At 41.6% G+C, this 24,913-nt stretch overlaps 2 protein-coding genes across 3 annotated transcripts in view; one reads left to right on the top strand and one right to left on the bottom strand.

The window, feature by feature from the left end:
* Positions 1-7,449, top strand: part of LOC135527889 (zinc finger protein 704-like) — a 124,935-nt gene extending 117,486 nt beyond the window's left edge. For both annotated transcript variants that reach the window (XM_064956520.1, XM_064956521.1), the window contains one exon: positions 38-7,449. In XM_064956520.1, coding sequence (XP_064812592.1) covers positions 38-149 — 112 coding nt within the window. In that variant the 3' untranslated portion in view covers positions 150-7,449. The remainder of the gene's footprint in view (positions 1-37) is intronic.
* Positions 7,450-11,523: 4,074 nt separating this feature from the next.
* The window catches only part of LOC135527888 (zinc finger and BTB domain-containing protein 46-like), a 115,519-nt gene continuing 102,129 nt past the window's right edge, over positions 11,524-24,913 (bottom strand). Inside the window, exons 5-6 of the mRNA XM_064956518.1 lie at positions 16,137-16,312; positions 11,524-14,599 (exon numbers count right to left, since the gene is read on the bottom strand). Coding sequence (XP_064812590.1) covers positions 14,165-14,599; positions 16,137-16,312 — 611 coding nt within the window. The 3' untranslated portion in view covers positions 11,524-14,164. The remainder of the gene's footprint in view (positions 14,600-16,136; positions 16,313-24,913) is intronic.

Genomic DNA, 24,913 nt, shown 5'->3' with positions numbered 1-24,913 from the left:
TAAAGTCTAACTGTGTGTCATATCTTTGATTGCCAAGGAAACCCCGCGGAGAGGCTAAAAAGTGCCGGAAGGTATACGGCATGGAGAAGAGGGACATGTGGTGCACAGCCTGCCGTTGGAAAAAAGCCTGTCAGCGATTCAATGATTGAACCCCACTACATCACTGGGATGGACTCTTCCTCTGCCAGAGCTTCACTGAGGTGGAGTCTTCCACTGGGGAGATGTGGGTGTTCTCCCTGATGAAGCTGCTTAGAGCACGCACTGCTTCCTCCTGACCAGCAGGGGTCTCTCTGCTTGCTTCTCTTAATCCTCAGACAGCTAAACATACGAAACACAAAAACAAATGGATGAAAATGGAAAAAATATATAATAATTGTGAAAAAATTATATGGCTTTGGAAGCATAGGTAATCCAAAAAATTATTATTCAAAACGTGATTCAGAATGAAAGTTTGGTTTTGTACTTTCTAATTTTCCATGCCTTCACTGTAGGGCAGTGGTTGAAGATTTCAGATAAGCTTTTTGGAATTGTGTACTTTCAAGATGTTCTTTGCTGGTCCGAGTATCATGGAAGCTACTGTGTTTGAATCTATAAGATCCTTAAACCACTCTCTTGTCAGCATCTTTCAATGCACCTCTGTTGACATTTTGGAACTAAAACCAGATTCACTTTGTGGTGTATCTTTGAATGGATCGTTTCAACGGAGGTGCATTGAAAGATGCTGATAAGAGATTTCAACGGTCACGTTTCAAGTTTCAACGGTCACTCTTTTGAAACGGGAAGTATGTCTACCAAAGTAAAACAGACACAGAATCTCTCTAAATTCACTAAGAATTGAGATGTCGCTTTTATTAAGATGCAAGTTTGTTATTCATATAACACATCACATGCTCTTATGGGAATTCAACTCAACAATTCCAATCTCTTTGTTTGGGAAGTAAATATGCATAGCTACACACCATAAGCTCCCTGCATCTGTTGCTTATTCCATCTGCTGGCACCAAATGTCACACTTTGAACCTTCAGAGTGTTCAGTGTACATGTACCGTTTCTAGTTTCTCTTCCTAGACCTCTACACAGATATGCAGCTTTCAGAAACAACACATCTTTCAACAGACCACATGTAAACTTTGTAACCACACTGTTCACTCTCATTTCTCACATCTAACTGTTTATTTCCAGCGATTAGTTCCCAAGGCAACTACTGTAGTAGTTGCAAAGTGCCATCACCAGGGTTTGGACAGTCTGGTCTTGCTTTGATTAATCAGCTCTATTGTTGATTACAGTTATCAATAACAACATCAAACCCTCCTGTAGCATTACTTGCTACTCAGTGTTCTAAAATCCATTTCCTGTGTACGTTCATAGAAATATAATGTCATTGTAGTTCTCTGTGGGTACTATACCTAGTCCTGCCCAACCCCGACTCCCAGTTACTACTCTTAACTGGTATCTAAGGGTGATGAAATATAATGTCATTGTAGTTCTCTGTGGGTACTATACCTAGTCCTGCCCAACCCTGACTCCCAGTTACTGCTCTTAACTGGTATCTAAGGGTGATGAAATATAATGTCATTGTAGTTCTCTGTGGGTACTATACCTAGTCCTGCCCAACCCTGACTCCCAGTTACTGCTCTTAACTGGTATCTAAGGGTGATGAAATATAATGTCATTGTAGTTCTCTGTGGGTACTATACCTAGTCCTGCTCAACCCTGACTCCCAGTTACTGCTCTTAACTGGTATCTAAGGGTGATGAAATATAATGTCATTGTAGTTCTCTGTGGGTACTATACCTAGTCCTGCTCAACCCTGACTCCCAGTTACTGCTCTTAACTGGTATCTAAGGGTGTTGGAATATAATGTCATTGTAGTTCTCTGTGGGTACTATACCTAGTCCTGCTCAACCCTGACTCCCAGTTACTGCTCTTAACTGGTATCTAAGGGTGTTGGAATATAATGTCATTGTAGTTCTCTGTGGGTACTATACCTAGTCCTGCTCAACCCTGACTCCCAGTTACTGCTCTTAACTGGTAACTAAGGGTGTTGAAATATAAGTGTTTTTCTCAGAGGGATTATTTGCGCACCATGAATTGTACCTGGACTCCTGATCAGACACAATTATATGGATGTATATTTTTACACAGATACATTTTTATACTTTAGCTACCTTTTTTTATTTTATTGTTGCCAGCTCTTTGAATGTAGTTTCTGCTGTCTCTCTCTCTCTCTCTCTCTCTCTCACTCTCTCTCTCTCTAACTCTCTATGTCTCTCTCATTCTGTCTCTCTCTCTAACTCTCTCTCACTCTCTGTCTCTCTCTCTCTAACTCTCTATGTCTCTCTCTCTCATTTTCTGTCTCTCTCTCTCTCTCTCTCTCTCTCTCACTCTCTCTCTCTCTCTATCTCTCTCTAACTCTCTATGTCTCTCTCTCTCTCATTCTCTGTCTCTCTCTCTAACTCTCTCTCACTCTCTGTCTCTCTCTCTCTAACTCTCTCTCTAACTCTCTCTCTCTCACTCTCTGTCTCTCTCTCTCTAACTCTCTATGTCTCTCTCTCTCACTCTCTGTCTCTCTCTCTCTAACTTTCTCTCTCTCTCTCTCTCTCTCTCTCTCTTCTCTCTCTCTAACTCTCTCTCTCACTCTCTGTCTCTCGCTCTCTAACTCTCTCTGTCTCTCTCTCTCTTCTCTCTCTCTAACTCTCACTCTCTGTCTCTCTCTCTCTAACTCTCCCTGTCTCTCTCTCTTCTCTCTCTCTCTCACTTTCTCTCTAACTCTCTCTGTCTCTCTCTTCTCTCTCTCTCTCTAACTCTCTGTCTCTCTCTCTCCTCTCTCTCTCTCTCTCTCTAACTCTATCGGTCTCTCTCTCCTCTCTCTCTCTATCTCTCTCTCTCTCTAACTCTCTCTGTCTCTCTCTCTCCTCTCTCTCCTCTCTCTGTCTCTCTCTCTCTCCTCTCTCTCTCTCTCTCTAACTCTCTCTGTCTCTCTCTCTCCTCTCTCTCTCTCTCTCTCTCTAACTCTCTCTCTAACTCTCTCTGTCTCTCTCTCTCTCTCTCTCTCTCTCTCTCTCTCTCTCTCTCTCTCTCTCCCTATCTCTCTCTCCCTCTCTCTCTTCTCTCTCTCTCTCTCTCCCTCTCCCTCTCTCTTCTCTCTCTCTTCTCTCTCTCTCTCTTCTCTCTCTCTCTCTCTCTCTCTAACTCTCTCTGTCTCTCTCTCTCTTCTCTCTCTCTCTCTCTAACTCTCTCTCTCTCTCTAACTCTCTCTCTCTCTCTCTCTCTCTCTCTCTCTCTCTCTCTCTCTCTCTCTCTCTCTCTCTCTCTCTAACTCTCTCTCTCCCAATACTGACTACTAGCCATGCCACAAGTTCCAGCAGCAGGACACACACATGCATGGTGCTACTTGCCCTCTTTCCTTAGGTTACCTTCAACCTATTCTATGACAATGGCCACAATCTATGACTTTCCATTCTTTGGTCATGTGACAAATCTGTTGTCATAATGACATCTGCATTCTCAGCTGATGGCAGTCACATATTCTAATTGATGTGACATTAGTAGAAGGCCATTCTAAGACAGCTGGGGATGACTGTCATTTGTTGTTATTTGGGGACAGCAAACAATCAAACCCCCTGGATTAATTTTAGCATGCCCTGTCAGTCTTTTCCTTGGTAACCATTACCAACAGATATGGTCCTGCTCATTGGCTGGTAACTCTGTCCGTCAGACATTATGTCCAGTAGTGTTTGAGAGAAGCTGGTTCTTACAGTAAGTAGCTCACTGGTCAGACTGGAGAGTAGCCCGGTATTTAATGGTCAGAAACTTCACTAAGTGCCATTGAAAAGAACATTATGAGGAAAAAGGATTTACCTAAATAAATTGCACTAACTTGCACTGCACAAAGACTTGCTTTTATACATGGATTTTATACACACAGATTTTGAAGTGAAATGACATTTGAGGTTGTTTTATTTTGGATCGTCACTGCCTTGGTGTCAACATGGGGTTTCAGGGATGGGGCTTCTACACCTCTTGGGTCCCCCCATAAGAACCTTTTGAACTGGTATGTTTAGCTCTCTGTGTGTGTGTGGTGTACTCAGCCCAATGGTGCCAACAATATTGCCTGGAATCGTGTGGTACTGCATAGTACAGCGGTACTTTGTGTGTCAGGGTTTCCCCTAGACCTTTCTATTGTGGTGGTGCACCAAGAAGAACCCTGAAGTCACATCTCAGATGGTCTGCCCTAACTTGGTAATATATGGGGAAACACTGGTCCAGAGGTAGCCCTCAGTTAGTCAATGGTTGCTTGTTGTCTTCTTAAGAACAGATAAATCATGGTGTTTCAACACTATGGGATTTCCTTACGTAGCATACTCATACACTGCTTTCACAAGAATTTAGTTTAGTCTTCCTTCTTTGCGTAGCATACTCATACACTGCTTTCACAAGAATTTAGTTTAGTCTTCCTTCCTTACTTAGCATACTCATACACTGCTTTCACAAGAATTTCGTTTAGTCTTCCTTCTTTACGTAGCATACTCATACACTGCTTTCACAAGAATTTAGTTTAGTCTTCCTTCTTTGCGTAGCATACTCATACACTGCTTTCACAATAATTTAGTTTAGTCTTCCTTCTTTACGTAGCATACTCACACACTGCTATCACAACAATTTAGTTTAGTCTTCCTTCTTTACGTAGCATACTCATACACTGCTTTCACAAGAATTTAGTTTAGTCTTCCTTCTTTACGTAGCATACTCATACACTGCTTTCACAAGAATTTAGTTTAGTCTTCCTTCTTTACGTAGCATACTCACACACTGCTATCACAACAATTTAGTTTAGTCTTCCTTCTTTACGTAGCATACTCATACACTGCTTTCACAAACATTTTGTTTATTCTTCCTTTGCCTAAAAGGCGCTTGCCTCTTTCACACTTTATTGAGATGAGGTAGTGTACAGAGAATAGGTTTTCTTTCCGGACTTGACTCTTCTCCACCAATCGAAACATCAAGCTTGTATTTGGTCCTACTGGCAGCAGATTGGCCATTCATATGTTTGAGTACTTTTCAGACCAATCTAGTCTGTTGTTCTCAATCTCATTCACACCCCTATGCCTGCCACAAAACCCGCCTCTGGTATGTAATTGCACTAAAGTGGTTTTATGGGTCATTGGCCAGGGCTAATGAAGGGGAACACTCTTTATCCACTTGCTACTAAAACCTACATTGACAAACTGGATGAATCTAAGGAAGGCCTCACCCACAGTAAGTTGACCTGGTATGGAATAGGGCAGGGTCAGGTGGGTTTGAGTGATAACTGCCCTCCCTACGGCCGTTTTTAGGAGACCTGGGGTTTTGGGTGGTAGAGAGAGGGCTGATTGGGTGTGTTTGGGGAACTGGGACTTTGTGATAGGTGGAGAAAAGTGGGACAAGCAGTGACGATTATTCGAGATGGATTTGTAGTTTCAGGCCTTTCCTGTACATATGCAACGTAAAGACAACCCTGAAACTTTTTTCATATATTGTTGTGTGTCTGTTAAACAGAAATTTAACTTTGTAAGGTAGAATTGCTCAGATTGTTGGTGTGCGTGTTTGAGAAGCTGTAGTTAATATAACATACACATATATTGCAGTTCAGGGGAAAAGTGGCGAAATAACGTAGATGAATGTAAAACCTACAAAAAGAAAAGCTTGTTTCTTGTTGTAACGTTGGCTAGTTTCTACTGTTAGTGCACTCTGACAGGATGACGGCACAAACAGCACAAGCTGTCATTCTGGTGCCAAATTTTGCATCTGCACTGTTCTTCAAGTAAATGTGTTTTTGTAAAATATTCAGTGGAAATTGTTCAAAGTCGTCCTTGTGCATAGAGTTGTATGGTTTGTTTAACTTTGCAATCATTGGTTTTGTTTGACATACATTTTAAAGTGAAAAATCTTAGTCTCAGCATAATTCTGTTACCGTGGAATTGCCCATTAACCTTCTTACATTGTGCAATGAGACGCTTTAATTCTAACAAGAACTAACTTGACCTTTTGGTGACCTTTCTGTGAGCCACCTGGTGTGATCTATTATGAATGCATTTATTGGTTATGTAGGCCTTTATTTAGGCTGTTATAAGGAGTCATGAACTGTTATGAATGATTATAGCAGGCCATATACTGCACTACTTTAATGCACATATTGAATGTGTTTATAAAGGTGTTATGTATTTTGGTTATGTAAGTGGTCAGAACCCACTGGACAAAAACTGGTTGAATCAACGTTGTTTCCACGTCATTTCAACAAAAACATAAAATGTGATGACTTTTGAATCAATGTGGAAAATTGATTGGGTTTGTAAAATGTAAGGGAATTTTGTAATTTTTTCACCCAACTTTTAAACTAGATCCAATAACATGGTGCAATGTTTTGTTGATTTCACGTTGAATTCAAGTTAGTTGACAACTCAACCAAATGTAAATCAAAACTAGACGATGAAATGACATATGTACCCAGTGTATAGGAACCGTGAGCTGTTGTGAATGCTTATGGCAAGTCTTATAATACACTATGGAGTGATCGACTGTGCTATGAATGCAGTCATAATGTATTTTACACAGGCGTTTCAGAAAATGTGCTACCTACTTTTTCTGTCTCCCTGCCAAATAAGTATTTATTAGAATACATGTTGTCATTGTCTTTTGTGGGAGACAAATCACCTAGGCGGCTCGGGGATTCAAACTCGCAACCTTTCGGTTATTGGCCCAACACTCTTAACCGCTAAGCTACATGCCACCAAATTGTACCTGTACCTTTCCCTCTGACTCGCTTCCTCTCTATCTCCCAATCTATTTTTCTCACATTTTTCCCCCCTCTCTCTTTGAAACTATCAGTTTTGACTGTAGTCCACCCCCCCAAGTCAATACCCAGTATATTAAGCTAACCGAGCCCTTGAAATGTGCAGAAAGAAAGCCTTTATTTCCTAATGTTACATCATTCTCTCCTTTGTTTGCTCGTTGAATGTCCATGTTGATGAGTCCAGCCCAGCAGCTCAGCAGCAGCAAAGCCAATGGATCTCCAACCAAATCAAATGTAACACATCGTCATCACTATGGAGGCTCCACTCAACTCTGTGCTGTTTCTTCTATCATGCTCTTAAACAACACACCAGTCTGTTCTGTTTGTCTTTGTCTTTTATCTGTGTTCTTGTTGTAACTGTCTGACTGTTGTTCTCTTGCTGTGCTGTGTCAGAGCATTGTGGTTGGTGGGAGGGAAACATACTTTCTTTTGGTTGCTTTATTATCTTGTTCATATTGATTGATTGATTGATTGATGTGCTCTCATTATGTCTGGTGCAGAAGTGTTTTATTGCTCATGTCTGTCTGACATGTGCTCGAGTGGATGGGTGACTTGATGTCATGATGATGATGTGATGTAAATGTGATAGAGAGAAAATAAATGCAAATTGATTGGAATATGTATTCTCATGCTTTCTCTCTCTTCTCTGTGTGTGTCGGTGTGTGCGTGTCTCTGTGCGTGTCTGTGTGTGTGTGTGTGTGTCACAAGTTTCCACTAGGTAAAATCTATGATCAGCTTCCCTTCCCTTAATTCTAAACTTGACCATCAGTGGGGAAATTTCTAAACTGACCCAAGGTTAGCATATATGGGCAACTTCACCCTACACCTTCATAGTTGTAAAGCCTACTGCCCTCATGTGGAGAACAGGCATATTACAGCTTTGAGGTAGAACCCACACAATGGAGGTTGACAAGAACCCAACATTTACAACACACACATTAAAAAAAATTCAGCAGCAATTTCAAAATTTATTGAGACTGATTGGTTTTGCAAATAATAGTCAAGCTAATTCCACTAAACATGAAGTTAGAAAGAGGCCTGGGTTAGCCCTTTAGGCTAGCCCTCACAACAGGACGGTAGGGAAGTTCATGTTTGGCTATAAAAACGCTCATGTGATCAGTACTATCATATACAGACGACCGGCTCACTTTAATCCTCCCAAACAGATCAAGGGGTTTGATTATTCAACACATCTTTGTTACAAACACAGGTTTATGATAATCAATATAAAGTCAGTATCATATTGAACAATATTCCCAACAAACAACTGTCAAGTTTCAAGTGTCTCACTTTACAAACGAAAGACACCTTGCCAAATGTGAGAGAAAATAAATAATACATATAATAACAGTATAAATGTATATATATATATATATATATATATATATATATATATGAAGGTATACACACATCACTCTTAGTAAAGAACATAATCTAAAATAAAATGCAAGAATTTTGAAATATAATAAAATCTAGATATAACCATATCTATGGCTTTGTGATTTGCACATGTGAATCAAGCTATACAGACTAAATAAGGATTGTAATTTTGTACGCATCTAAGAGCAGAATACAAATATTTATCTGCTGAAAAGCAAACAGTTTTGCATGTGAAATGAACCAGTTTTGTGCAGACGCCAGAGACAGAGCTTTGGTATGACAAATGGACAAAGGCTTGCAGTTGAGACCATGGAATCAGGGCACAACGGGTTAATAAACACAGGCAGGAACAGAATCTACTGTATACTGTAACACAGTAACATAGGTCCTCAAAAACAAATCGCTGATTTGTCTCAGAAAAACAGCATGTTCTCAACTTTTTGCACCTGTGATTTAGATAAAATATATTTTAAAAATCTCTATCCATCAGATTTCTGCATCTCCCTATCTCTTGAAACACACCCACATCTAAAATGTATCGAGGCACATTGTTGAGGGGATTGGATGGCAAATGTTTCCTGAATTACAACAGCAAGACAAGGAATAAGAAGACATGCCGGCAGGCAGACAGGTGATGATAAGGAAGTGGGTCAAAACATCTCAGTGGTCACAGGAGTCTGGAGTGGAAAAGCACTGGATGGATGTCAGAGAAATAGCCCTGCTATTCCTTCCAAATACACGGCAGCTCTTGACAATCCCTACATATTCAGCCATTAACATTCAAAATATCCACACAACATCATTCATTTTCTTTCTGAAACCTTCAAGAGATTAGAAATAGCTAACAGACAATAAATAATACAACTTAAATAAAGCTTGCCACCACACATGCAGAAGGCATCAGGAATCAGTGAAATGAAACACACCGAGGGTTGTTCCGTAGATACAGTGTTTAGCACTGGGACTGATGGGAATGGAAGTGTGGCAGATGGTAATGTTTGCAACCAACTGTGGCTACACAACTATAATTCCAAGCGGCAGCCCTGTGGCCCATTTTGTCCCTTTCCCTCATAGCATTCAGGTACAGGTTGATGTTTATTGTAATGAATCTTGCCCTGGAGGCAGACGTTCGTATCGTAAAAATTCATTAAAACAAAAACTAGCTTTTTGGTCTTAATTTAAAGTTAGGGTTAGGCATTATGGTTAGCAGTGTGGTTAAGATTAGGGTTAATGTTAGGTTTAAATTCAGATTTTCTGACTTTGTGGCTGTGCCAGCTCGTGACCACTCTGCAGAGCTGCCTCCAATGCAAGATTAATGACAATAAATGCCAACTTGCCATTTAGGCACCCTACCCCAAACATGTCTTGTAGGTCTGTAAGAATCTTGCCCTCTGTTAGGCCAGGTTGACATTTGCCTTATATTATTTACCCCTACCTAATCATTTCAGACCTACAAAAAGTGCACAGGGGTCCGGGTCAGGGGTAGATTTGGAATTGGGCTTATATTTAGGATAAACAGTAGAACAGTAAAACACAACTTTGGAAACCAGGGCAACAAAGAAAACAGGGTTAAAGATGCGATCTTCAGCAGGTCTAGCCTAGCAAGTCACAAGGCCCTTCATATACAATGATACCGTATATATACACACAACATGTGCACTTTGAAAACTGTTTAAAAAAAATACATGATTTCAAAAAACAACAACATCCAAACTACAACACAATTAATAGACCACAATAAATTGAAATATGTGCACCTACGTCTGCACACGCACCGTTGAAACAAAAGCACTTGATACAACGCATTCGATTATTTTTGGTATGATGTTAATTCATTTGTGTATGTTAGTAATATAGACGCTTGTGCCATACCATACATATGTCCAATCCATATCTAAGGCCTAGACTCAGTCAAATCAAGCAGTAACAGGTGATAGCCAACACCCGCATAGCTGATGTTTTGGAGGTGTAACTGCGTTGGAGCTGTCAAATCGGTGAGCAGCTGCCCTTGATGCTTCTCATGAATCCACACTTGTCCCACTCGCATTTGAAGTTCAGAACGAAGGTGTAGTATAGAAATAATGACACTCAAAATGAAAATCATTAAACGAAATAATGAGGATTTCTGTCAGCTAAATCAAGGTTCCACATTCCAGTGTTCAAACTTGTAAACAGGGCTGCATGATATTTCTCTTAATGCGACTCCGTGCAGCCAATGGCAATGTCACTTCAGGTATAATGCCGGGAGCTGCTTGTAGATTTGACAACTCTAGAGCCGTTCCACCTCTGATACCAACAAAACAACCGCTATGAGGATGCCAGCTAAAGCGGATCTGATTGAACAGATCCCTAAGAATAAATTAGCGCCTCTGATTTTTTTCTTCTTTCTCTGTAAAAACAAATACAACAGAAAAGCAGAGATGGCATGATATAACTGTTAAGAAACACCTTATAGCTTGCTGTCCACAAGCTTTTCTTCTAATACAAGATATCAAATATAAAAAAGAAACGCACAATAAAGCTTAGCATCCAGAACTTAATGACGATAATAATAACATCATATCATAGTTGTGATCATCATAATAATAACATCATATCATAGTTGTGATAATCATAATATTAACGTCATATCATAGTTGTGATCATCATAATAATAACATCATATCATAGTTGTGATCATCATAATATTAACGTCATATCATAGCTGTGATCATCATAATAATAACATCATATCATAGTTGTGATCATCATAATAATAACATCATATCATAGTTGTGATCATCATAATAATAACATCATATCATAGTTGTGATCATCATAATAATAACATCATATCATAGTTGTGATCATCATAATAATAACATCATATCATAGTTGTGATCATCATAATAATAACATCATATCATAGTTGTGATCATCATAATAATAACATCATATCATAGTTGTGATCATCATAATATTAACGTCATATCATAGCTGTGATCATCATAATAATAACATCATATCATAGTTGTGATCATCATAATAATAACATCATATCATAGTTGTGATCATCATAATAATAACATCATATCATAGTTGTGATCATCATAATAATAACATCATATCATAGTTGTGATCATCATAATAATAACATCATATCATAGTTGTGATCATCATAATAATAACATCATATCATAGTTGTGATCATCATAATAATAACATCATATCATAGTTGTGATCATCATAATAATAACATCATATCATAGTTGTGATCATCATAATAATAACATCATATCATAGTTGTGATCATCATAATAATAACATCATATCATAGTTGTGATCATCATAATAATAACATCATATCATAGTTGTGATCATCATAATAATAACATCATATCATAGTTGTGATCATCATAATATTAACGTCATATCATAGTTGTGATCATCATAATAATAACATCATATCATAGTTCTGATCATCATAATAATAACATCATATCATAGTTCTGATCATCATAATAAACATGTTTTAACATCTTAAGAAAATCAATATACATCTCACACGCTTGCACACACACACGAACACACACATCCACACACGCTGTGACTACAGAAGGCGTTAGACGGAGCTGAGAGAATGTCTTTATACAGTAGTACAATAATCCCACAAATGTCTGTTAATAAATAACTTTTTGAAACGAAACAAAGCATCATAAAAGCACTCACCAGAACAGGCCACTCTCTGGGTGGAATCTTAAGCCGAAGCCTGACTTATTTTACAAACTGAAATTAACATTATCACCAAAAAGAAAGATTAACCATTCATTAAGGTTCACTAAGATGTAAAAGTGTGCATATTCTGTATTTATAGTGAAATATAAAACTTATAATAAAACAACAGAGGTTTTGAAGAAAGTCTACTTCTAAACACAACCGCTGTCTACAGATACAACTTGAGATTCAAGGTAAGAAAAAAGCGATGGAATGTCCATGTAGAATAGGTCCATAGTGTGCTTGTGTTTTCACCCATCATCATTGTGTATGTAATATATCTCTCTCGCTCATTCTGAGAGGAAATATCTGAAGTAAAGATTTACATTTATGTCATTATGCAGACACTCTTATCCAGAGCGACTTACAGGAGCAATTAGGGTTACGTGCCTTGCTCAAGGGCACATCAGCAGATTTTTCACCTCGTCGGCTCAGGAGGGATTCAAACCAGCAACCTTTTGGTTACGTGCCTAATGCTCTTAACTGCTAGGTTACCTGTCGATCTGTGTCCTCTCTCTGAAAGTAGAGAATTAAGAACACTTACATGTCCCTGCATAGTGTTCACTCTCACGCTCTTCTTCTCTGTCTCTCTCATACGTCTTTCTCTCCTTCTCTCTCCAACTCCCTCTCTTGCTGAATACACTAACTGTTGTGGCTTGTTTGTATGTAGATATGCTCAACCTTTCGTAATTCTCATCACAGCTCAACAGAAACACATGGTAAACTTAAGTGGCGAAAGAACCAATTGAAAGGCATAAGCAGTGAAGGCTGGTGGGAGGAGCTATAGGAGGACGGACTCATTGTAATGGCTGGAATGGAATCAATAGAACGATATCAAACACGTTGGACTCCGTTCCAGTTATTTAATTCCAGCCACTACAATGAGCCCGTCCTCCTATAGCTCCTCCCACCAGCCTCCACTGGGCATAGGCTATTATAATCAGCAAACTTTGCACAAGTATTATAATATCCATATATTTATATATCATAACAGTCATGAGGACATACAGTATATATCCTTAAAGGTAGGTGCGGTCACCGAGTTGTGTAGGTAAAATCAGATTGAAAATGTAAACCACGGGTTGAGAGAATTTACAGGAGTCTAGTCGACGTTAAAGTGCAAGTCTGTGGCAGTTTCACTCTGCAGGAGACAATGGTCCAACCGCTGCCTGACGGGTGCAACTTTACAATAGATAAAAGATTGTCTCAAACATGAATCGAGACCGTCCTCAAATTAATAGAAACTGTCCCCAAATGAATAGAGACTGTCCCCAAATGAATAGAGACTGTCCCCCAAATAAATAGAGACTTTCCCACAAATTAATAGACTGTCCCCAAATGAACACTATCCCCCGAAAGAATGAATACTGTCCACCAAATTAATAAAGACTGTCCCCAAATGAATAGAAACTGTCCTCAAATGAATAGAGACTGTTCCCAAATGAATAGAGACTGTCCCCTAAACGAATAGAGACTGTCCCCGAAATGAATAAAGACTATCCCCCAAATTAATTGAGACTGTCCCCCAAATGAATGAATACTGTCCCCCAAATGAATAAAGACTGTCCCCAAATGAATAGAGACTGTCCCAAAAATGATTAGAGAATGTCCCCCAAATAAATAAAGACTGTCTCCCGACTAAATAGACTGTCCGCAAAATGTCTAGAGTCTGTCCCCCAAATAAATACAGACTGTCCCCAAAATGAATAGACTGTCCCCACAATGAGTAGAGACTGTCCCCAGGTGTAGACTGTCCCCAAATAGGACTGCATGGCAACAAGACACCACCTTGGTGTTTTCCCAAACTGTTAACGATCCATCGTATCCATGGCAACTGTGACCATAAACAGTCATGGTTCAAAATTGGCTAAGATGTTGAATGAGTCCTCATTGGTCCCAGTGTGATGGAGGTGAACATCTAAACCAATGGACAGACTCTGATATGGTCCTCATCAGAAACAAACAAACAAACAAAACGTTATTTTTTTCTCTCAATCGTTCTCTTTCCAACATGGCAGTCCTATCATCAGCACAGGGCTCAGCTTGTGTGTGTATGTGTGGTGCGTGTGTGTATGGCATCTGTCAAGGGTTTAGATCATTGTCGCGTAACGCCCACATATCCCACTCAGAGGAAGGCCCATGTACACATGGTTAAAGAGAGCTGTGTCTGCCTAAGATCCACAATAGATCCAAATGATCCTAAGAGATCCAGCTGAAATCCTTCTCGCTCCCATTGTGCTGCTCCCCCTCTGGTGCAGAGGAGTTGCTCTCCTCCTTGTCATTATCCATGGCTCCGTCTCCCTCCGTCATCATCCCTGAGTCATCCTTCCACTTTCCTCCCTCCTCATCCCCCTCTCCCATCATCTCTCCATCCCCTTCCGTCATCATCTCTTCCTCCCCCTCTCCGTCGCCTTCGCACTCCACCTGGTCGTTGTGGAAACGGTGGTCGCTGGGATACAGCTCATCTTCGGGCGACATGCCTCCGCCTGCTTCCCGGTTGTGGTCCATGCCCCGTCCAGAACAGTCAACACAGACACCATGGCGACGGGAGCCATGTTTGATTCCAACGCTGGCTGCCGACATGAAGACCCGGCTGCAGACCTTACACACATACTTCTTATCTTTACTGTGGACCTGCAGGAGAGATACACACATACTTCTTATCTTTACTGTGGACCTGCAGGAGAGATACACACATACTTCTTATCTTTACTGTGGACCTGCAGGAGAGATACACACATACTTCTTATCTTTACTGTGGACCTGCAGGAGAGATACACACATACTTCTTATCTTTACTGTGGACCTGGAGGAGAGATACACACATACTTCATATCTTTACTGTGGACCTGCAGGAGAGATACACACATACTTCTTATCTTTACTGTGGACCTGCAGGAGAGATACACACATACTTCTTATCTTTACTGTGGACCTGCAGGAGAGATACACACATACTTCTTATCTTTACTGTGGACCTGCAGGAGAGATACACACATACTTCTTATCTTTACTGTGGACCTGCAGGAGAGATACACACATACTTCTTATCTTTACTGTGAACCTGCAGGAGAGATACAAACATATCAGCACAGATGTTGGCCGAAGACTCTCTAGACGGAATTCCCCGGCATTGCAAAACTATGAGAACTCAAAGCTAAGCCTTTAATTAACCCTCCCCCCTCTTCCCCTCTTGTCTCTTCCTGACTCCTCCTGGGCTGGCCTGTAGTCTTATAGTGGACATTTCTCTGCTCTCTGAACTCCTCTCCCCCAGCACAGAACAGCAGCTGAGTGCTAGTACATCCTGCACTGCTCTGGCTTTCATCTGCCTCTAACCACAGATGTTCATTTCTGTGGCCTATCCAGATTTACAGCATGTGTGTTTGGACGTGTTCAACTATACATGTGGGGACCAGAAGTCCCCTAAATAATTGTAAACAAACAACAATTTGACCAGCTGAGGACAGTTTCTTGGTCCCCCCATGATCAAATGCTATTTCTAGGGGGTTTAGGGTTCAGGTTAGAATTAGTGTTAGTGTTAGGGTTCGAATTAGGTTTAGGCTTAGGGTTTGGAGCTAGGATTAGTTTTAGGCTTAGGGCTAGGGTTAGGAGCTAGGATTAGTTTAGGGTTAGATTTAGGAGGAGGGTTAGGTTTTTGGGTTAGGGTTAAGGTTAGGGTTAGGGTAAGAGTACAGGTTAGGGTTAGGGTAAGAGTACAGGTTAGGGTTAGGGTTAGATTTAGGGTTAGGGGTTATGGGTTTTGAATGGTACTGAATTGTGTGTCCCCACAAGGTTCCCCTCACATGCGTATAGTTAGTATTAAGAGAGGATGAACTGATCCTAGACCATGGTCTATCTGCGCTGCCTTAATTACTGCAGTGGGCTAAATCAGGGTCACAGTGTGTCTCTTCGTAGTCAAACAAATCTACACTGCACAAAAATATAAACGCAACATGTAAAGTGTCCGTCCCTTGTTTCATGAGCTAAAATCCGATTTTCGGCGCGTTTTTTGAAATCATGTTAATTAATTATGAAATAATAATATTCCACTCATGAGTCCACTAGGTAATTTGACTGTAGGAAAGGTGCTACAGCGAACAGCAGGGCAAGTGCATGACTCAGCTCACTGCTGCATCCCAGTGGCAACTGTTTGCTACTGCACTGTACTCACCAGTGTGTGTCTCTTCATGTGCTCTCTCCTGGTGAACTTCTTGCCACAGATCTCACAGGGGTAGGGCCTCTCGCCCGTGTGGGAACGCATGTGCCTCTTCAGGATACACTGGTGCATGGCAGAGAAACTACAGTAGGGGCACTTAAACTTCTTACGGATCACTGTGAAGTCATTCACTGTGAAGAGAGAGAGAGAGAGAGAGAGAGAGAGAGAGAGAGAGAGAGAGAGAGAGAGAGAGAGAGAGTTAAAGGCAATGTGACTTGGCAGAGTTGTTTATTTAAAGTTCATTCAAAAGGTTTAAAATGTCTACATCAGTTAGATGTGCAATTTGAGTAACAGGTTAAATTGATCAAAGGTTTTCAAGATTACAGAGATCAAAATTCAAAAGTGAAACATTGTTTCCGAGGTCAGGCAGATGGCGAGGCTTATATGAACCCCACTTGTATCAAACTAAATGCTAGGCTGGAAGCAAGTGGAAATAATGTGTGAGTTTAGATAAATACAAGAGATGATTCGGACAGCAACATGATATTCTTATGGAGACGCAGTGATCGCTTTCAGGTGGAACTGTTAGCAGGCAGAGTGTGTCTGTGATGGCCAATACAGCACGGCCTGGAACACTGCTTGTCTAATCAGCATCCAGGATCCAAACAACCTGTTTTACAAGATACAATATCAGTACTTGTTGCATTTACAACTTGTCTAAGTCCTATCATCAACTGATTCCAGAAAGTGTCTGGCTGTGGATTGACTGCATTGTTTGAATGGAACGTTGGGATATTGGCAGTTAATTTGAAAAAAATGTATGGAATAATTTCTCTAAAACGGGTTGGCTCGCTAGCTAACAAACATACAATGCAGATAAATTCTTCAAATTCATTATTTTACAGAATATATTATTACACAATATATTATCACAACCATGGTTTGTGGTCAACCACAAACCATGGTTGACCAACTCCCTGATCAAAATGGCTGACCTTCATCCCATCATAAGAAGGTTCATGTCCATTCCAGTATTCTAAATTCTAATTCTATGTTCTTAACAACCCCGATGCCCACCTAAATGTCAGTCAGATTTCCCTAGCAACTAGTCTGTCTAAATAGGAAGGTATGAATAAACAAAAAACTCAAGACATTATCAAGAACAACAACCAGGAAATTGTCAACAATATCCTGTTTACTCCCTGTAGAAGAGATCTCTCTTTATTCAGGATCTAGTCTATTGGATCACACAAAGAATATATCTCAAGTAGAGATAGAGAGACATTAGATTAGACACGGTAACGTTGGGTTAAAGGCCTACAATAGATTTACATGTCCATATTACATAATAGATCAACTCAGGGTGAATTAGGCAGGGATCAATACACACAGGTGAGGTCAGATAAAAACGAGGAAGAGTACAAAGGTGAAGTCAGGTAAAAGGGAGAGAGAGGATGGAGAGAGATTACGACACAGCAGGGTTTGGATAATTAAGCAATAAGGCCCGAGGGGGTGTGGTATATGGCCAATATACCACGGCTAAGGGCTGTTCTTACGCCCGACGCAAAGCAGAGTGCCTGGACACAACCCTTAGCCATGGTATATTGGCCATATACCACAAACCCCCGAGGTGCATTATTGCTATTATAAACTGGTTACCACTGTTATTAGAACTATAAAAATAAATGTTTGTCATAACTATAGTATTATATGGTCTGATATACCACAGCTTTCAGATAAGCAGCATTCAGGGCTCAAACCACCCAGTTAATAATTGGCTTGATGAACTGGATAGTTCGAGCCCTGAATGCTGATTGTCTGACAGCCATGGTATATCAGACAGTATAAAATGGGTATGACAAAACAGTCTTATTCTTTAGCTCCACTCTGCTAAAAGCACACATTGCACATTGTGCATTATTTTCCAGAGAACGCATAGCCCCTCGTTGATGATCTCTTACATGATATCTCCACATCGCAACATGATTTAGAGTAACAGGTAAACCATAGGAGGAGTCAGGTACTAATGGGATCAACACACCTGAGGTTGAGGACTTGCTGGATATTCACAGAGGGGAAGTCAGGTAAAAGGAGGACAGGACAAACACAGGGTTGCCATGTTGAAAGTTCCTGGAATTTTGCAACCCTACGATCACATAGTGTAAACAGGACTGTAAAACCACACTGCTGTAATTCAGCTTTTACAGCCTCCACTAAGCCCATCAGATCAAAGTCTGGACAAAAGGTTAAGTAGATGCTCAAGCAGACATCTGTGTGTGTGTGTGTGTGTGTGTGTGTGTGTGTGTGTGTGTGTGTGTGTGTGTGTGTGTGTGTGTGTGTGTGTGTGTGTGTGTGTGTGTGTGTGTCTGTGTGTGTGTGTGTGTGTGTGTGTGTGTGTGTGTGTGTGTGTGTGTGTGTGTGTGTGTGTGTGTGTGTGTGTGTGTGTGTGTGTGTGTGTGTGCGTGTGCGTGTGTGTGTGTGTGTCTTATCCGGACTTTGACTATATGTGGCAGGGCAAGAAGCTTAATAGATTGGTTGAGAAGAAACCCCAATCAACATGACAAACAGGCTGTTCACCTGACATAAACAGAATGTGGATTAGAAAGGCTCAGGGAGTCAGAATGGAGAGGATGAATACAACACCTCATCCAGCCTCACACTGTTATGCCCAACTTGGTTGGGAAACATGGGCGTAACTCGAAATTTCATACAGATCCTGCATATGTGTCAATGGGAGATTTGCACAAAATATCCTCAAGTCAAAAGACCCAGATTGATTGTTCAACCTGACTCACTCTGCCAATGTGGAATCACGGTAGGGGGAATTAAAGTAAGAATATAGTCTATACCTTCAACTAAAATGATGCTTTTTCCATACTCATACAGTATGCAGATACATATTTTGTACCTGGTTAGACAATTTAGGAAAGGAAAAAGTAAGTGTATAAAATGCATTATTTTATATAGTATTTGTGTACTGTATATTTCTCCATAACTATAACACACAAACACAACAACAAAATAATCAACCTCACAATGGGTTTTCGTTCACAGTTTATTGATTACAGAATACAAACTACCCTAGAAACATGACACAAATACATATCAATCTTTGATATTTGGAATTAAAAGACAAAAAATACAGTCTAAAATGCATTGTATTTACTGAAGAAAATCCCAATATTGCAACCGAAATCCACCTCATTGGCTCTTTTTAAAAATGGCTCCTAACCAGTCTGGTTCACATGAGAGAAGCCTAGCCTGCCTTCCTGTTTGACCATAGGCCAGAACATTCATTCTCTCTGAGGCCAGCTCAGGGACAAGTTCCTTAAACAAGATGACAAGTTCCACTTATCATGTTGGTCTGTTCTCATACCTGGTTATGTGGAAAACACCAAAATGACATATGGGACACGTCTCAAATGACCCCCCAGTCATAATGGTTGAGGCAAAGAATTAGGAATTAGAATACTTTAATAATTGAACAGGATCTGTATAAGGTTCCATGGAAGGGTATGGGCTCAGACAGGACACACATTGACCTAGACTGACAAACACAGCTTTAGATTGTCATTGATCTTTGGGGTTTGACACCCGGCTTGCGTTTTGGCTCAGCTGCATTTGTAAAAAAGTTGATTGGTTAATTGGTTGATGCACTTCCAGAAAATTAGGACATGACAGCTAACTTCCCTATGCAACTGTACTACAGTCACATCAAACAGACAGAAAAATACGCTTTTTACCTCAGAATGAGGAAGTGGAGGTATTCTAGTATTCAAATTCCTATTTTAGGAGTCTTAGCTCTCAGAGAATAACGTTTGTGGCAAGACAGCATTTTAGTCAGACCACTCAAACACTGTGACAAGTGTATCCTTAAGGACCGCCAGAGAAAGAAAGAGAGAGCTTTGTGGTTCTATAATTCAGTTACTGAAATAGCATCAATCCAATGACCAAATTATACATGCAAAACGCATTCAACGCACCTTGTTTTCATGCAGTAACAAGCAGGAGGAAGACAAACAGTCTATAAGGAATTCCATTTAAGATACAGCAAGTGATATGTTTGTCCTAGTTTCTAGTCCCACCCTGCCATCCACCACCATTACTCCCTGTCTGTAGCCCTACACTAATTCAAACAGTATATCAACCACAGACTGTGACTATGTTACAATGGACACACTGAACCTCTCAGACAACACCATCTAACCTCTTATCTCACTCCCCCATCTTCTCACTGTCACTGTCTCTCTCTCTTTCCACTCCTTTTCCCACCCATCCCCAATCCTCCCCCCTAATCCTTACCCTTCCCCTTCCTCCCAGACTTTCCACTTGTTCCTATGACAACAGAGAAGTCATGGCCCTCCTCTGCCCACTTCCTCTTATGTTAGTGTTATCTGGGATCCTTGGGATGTCCCTACACTTTACCTTTATTTAACTAGGCAAGTCAGTTAAGAACAAATTCTTATTTTCAGTGACTGCCTAGGAACAGTGGGTTAACTGCCTTGTCCAGGGCAGAATGACAGATTTTTACCTTGTCATCTCAGGGATTCGATCTTGCAACCTTTCGGTTACTAGTCCAACATCCTAACCACTAGGCTACCTGCCGCCCCAACGTTAACCCAAGGAGGGGTCGTCCCAAGGAGGGGTCGTAGGTCAGTGGAGGCTGGAGCTGAGAAGAGCCAATTACTATTCTCCATCAGCTGGGCTTATAGAGGGGGTTAGGAGGATTTGGGTCAGCGCACAGAGAGAAAGGAAATTGAAACAACTCTAACCCCACCCCAACCCGCCCGCAAGCATGTCTGTATTGTTTTAAGTGGCTTGGTACTCCTTTCATCTCCACTGATCTAAAAACAACACAGGACGGATGTAGGAAAACATGTCAAATGCCCTTCACAGACACCTGTGTTCACCAGTCAACTTCCTGCATATCATTTATTTTTTATTTAACCTTAATTTACCTTGGCAAGTCAGTTAAGAACAAATTCTTATTTACAATGAAGGCCCACCTCGGCCAAACACTCTCCTAACAACTGTGCACTGCCCTATGGGACTCCATGATCTCGGCCAGTTGTGATACAGCCTAGAATCAAACCAGGGTCTGTAGTGATGCCTCCAGCACTGAGATGCAGGGCCTTAGACCGCTGCGCCACTCGGAAGCCCAAAAAGCTTTATCAAAACAGATAAAGGAGAGGAACTCCGTGTGCAGAAACATAGATCAATACCTTTGTACACTGTACACTAACATCAGAGGTCTGTTCTGGGAGCGGAGTGCCCTAACCCTATCCAGTCTGAAACAATGCTACAATAATCTGTTTTTAACCTTCAAATCAAATACAGAATCAACGCTGACAGGGAATGTGTAGTACATATGATTACCTGCAGGTGGTGCTGATGTGTGGTGACTAGGGGTCAGTTTATGAGCAGTTTTAGTGGTATGTAAAGTGTAGGAGATCCAAATCTCCCTTCCTAATATGGAGAAGAGAGCTTCAGCTGGCGACACAGAGGGAGACAGGGGGCTGGGGGATAGAATAAACACCACAAGAACCCAAGTAGAAGAAAAAAGGTTTCGCTATACACTCTAAGGTCAGTTTTGTGCTTTCCCCCTGATGGTTACGATGAGGATTTAACAAAGGTAAGCTGATTCTAGACCTGATTCTACCCAGAGCTATTTCCAACAACAGCACCAACAATGTGATATGAGCACCCCTGATCATTCAATCAATGCAATCCATAAGCAAGTGACAGCTATACAGAATGACAAACAGACAGACAAAAAAAACACATATTGATACATAATAAAACAAAGCTGGAACTCAGGTGAGCCGTTACAGTACATTTTCACTGGTCACTTTGCATAGCAATTGTGGTTTTTAAAAAGATGCCTAAAGGCTTCTTCAAAATATAGGCCGCCACCTACATACGCTGTACAGTATTTACAAAAGTATGTGGACACCCCTTTAAATTAGTGGATTCGGCTATTTTAGCCACACCTGTCGCTGACAGGAGCACACAGCCATGTAATATCAAAAAAAAAATTGTCAGTAGAATGGCCTTACTGAAGAGCTCAGTGACTTTCAACGGGGCACCGTCATAGGATGCCACCATTCCAACAAGTCAGTTCATCAAATTTCTGCACTGCTAGAGCTTCTCCGGTCAACTGTAAGTGCTGTTGTTGTGAAGTGGAAATGTCTAGGAACAACAACAGCTCAGACACCATGTGGTAGGCCACACAAGCTCACAGAACAGGACCGCCGAGTGCTGAAGCGCAGAGTGCGCAAAAATGGTCTGTCCTCGGTTGCAACACTCACTACTGATTTCCAAACTGCCTCTGGAAGCACAAGAACTGTTCGTCGGAAGCTTCGTGAAATGGGTTTCCATGGCCGAGCAGCCACACACAAACCTAAGATCACCATGTGCATTGCCACGCGTTGGCTGGAGTGGTGTAAAGCTCGCCGCCATTGGACTCTGGAGCTGTAGACACATTCTCTGGAGTGATGAATCAAGCTTCACCATCTGGCAGTCCGAAGGACAAATCTGGGTTTAACGAATGCCAGGAGAACGTTACCTTCCTGAATGCATAGCGCCAACTGTAAAGTTTAGTGTATGAGGAATAATGGTCTGGGGCTGTTTTTCATGGTTCAGGCTAGACCCCTTAGTTCTGGTGAAGGGAAATCTTAATGCTACAGCATACAATGACATTCTAGACGAATATGTGTATCCAACTTTGTTGCAACAGTTTGGGGAAGGCCCTTTCCTGTTTCAGCATGACAATGTACCGTGAACCAAGAGAGGTTCATACAGAAATGTCTTGTTGAGATCGTCATGGAAGACCTTGACTGGCCTGCACAGAGCCCTGACCTCAACTCTATCGAACACCTTTGGGATGAATTGGAATGCTGACTGCCAGCCAGGCCTAATCGCCCAACATCAGTGCCCGAACTCACTAATGCTCGTGGCTGAATGGAAGCAGGTCCCCACAGTAATGTTCCAACATCTATTTGAAAGACTTCCCAGAAAAGTAGAGGCTGTTATAGCCGCAAAGGGGGGACAAACTCCATATTAATTCCCATTATTTTGGACAAGCAGGTGTCCACATACTTTTGGTGATGTAGTGTATGTAAAAACCTAACTTTTTATGAAAGATCACTCTTTAATCTTATAAATGTACAAATATTACACCGGTTGTAGAAAATATATAAGTGCTCTTACATATAACCCCAATTGGGCCCACTCAGATCTACTCTCATCCAATGGGAGGAGAGATACCGGTTTAGGGAGGAAGTGATCCTCTTCAGTGCAATGAGACCACAGGTCATTCATCGACATGGGTATAATGTCTTTGTGTGTGTGTGTGTGTGTCTACTCTCTATATCTCTGTATGCATCCATGCTCAATCGACCACATTCACATGGTGATGATGATTATTATGGTTGCTATGGGCGTCTACCTTCATCTCATGATGCAAGCCCCACAGTCTTTCAGTAACCCCACCCTGCCCCACCCCCATGCCGACCCCTCTCCCTGACTCTGACTCTACCCCCAGCTGGTAGCACACCTTGACGTGCGTGGCCAGGTTCTTTTGGGTACTGAATGCCTTGGCACAGGCTGGGCAAGAGTGGCCTCTCTCTCTGGAGTGTACGGAGGAGAGGTGTCTGTGTAGATCAGTACGGTCTCTGAACTGTTTCAGACAGTAGGTGCATTGCATCAGCTTCCTCTTGAAGTGGATGGTCTTCTCATGCCGGTCTGCATTGGACTTGAGCGTGAAGGTGGCTGGACACTGGGAGCAGAGGTACCGTGGTGGAAAATGCTCGGCCACCGGGAGGCAATAGAGAGACTGGGAATGAATGAGGCCCTGAGAGTAGGCTTGAGTCTGGTTGTGGTGGTGGTCGGCTAAGGGGCCTTGCGGGTCAGGCCAGTCCAGGGCGAGGGCCGTGAGAGACAGGGTGTGGCGGTACTCGTGCTCCCTGAGATGCTCCAGGCTGCTGAACAGCCGTTTGCACAGGGAGCAGGCCAGCTCCTGTGGCCAAGCAGGCCCCGACAAGGCCCCTCTCCCCCTACCTGCTGACACGTCCACCCTGGACACATCATGCCTCCCTTCAGCCATCTGATCCCTCTCCATGAGAGATGGACCACACTCCAGAACTGAGAGAGAGGAGCAGAAGAAGGAGAGAGGGGGAGGAGGAGGAGGGGGCAGGAGGGAAAGAGGAGGAGAGAGAGTAAAGAAAGAGTGTGGGAAGGAAAGAGAATGAGAGATAAAGAGGTGAGAACGACCCCCACTTATGTTGTGTATCAGAAAAATCATTCCTACCTATACTGTGACAGTGATGAAATATGGTCTAAGGAATTGATCATGTATATGCTATCTAACATTAACCCATTCTAGGCCCCATACTTACCTGTGTTGTATCCCTGCTTAGAATATTCTTCATCCTGCAACACAGGATGCACAGTTAACACACACAAACACCCTGCCTCCAATGTAATATATGGTTGAATATTCTTTGGGCATGCAGGCAAGGTAAGGCAAGCTGTGAACACACTCACACAGAAATAGAGACACACACACAGACATACACACCCACCCACACACACACATACACACACACACAACATTCGCACGCACACACAATATTCACACACACACACACACACACACACACACACACACACACACACACACACACACACACACACACACACACACACACACACACACACATACACACACACACACACACACACACACACACACACACACACACACAATATTCACACACACACACACACACACA

The sequence above is a fragment of the Oncorhynchus masou genome, chromosome 33 (genome assembly GCF_036934945.1).
Source record: "Oncorhynchus masou masou isolate Uvic2021 chromosome 33, UVic_Omas_1.1, whole genome shotgun sequence".
Classification (NCBI taxonomy): Eukaryota; Metazoa; Chordata; class Actinopteri; order Salmoniformes; family Salmonidae; genus Oncorhynchus; species Oncorhynchus masou.
The sequence above is the reverse complement of the archived record's forward strand: the minus strand, read 5'-3'. Positions and strand labels throughout refer to the sequence as shown.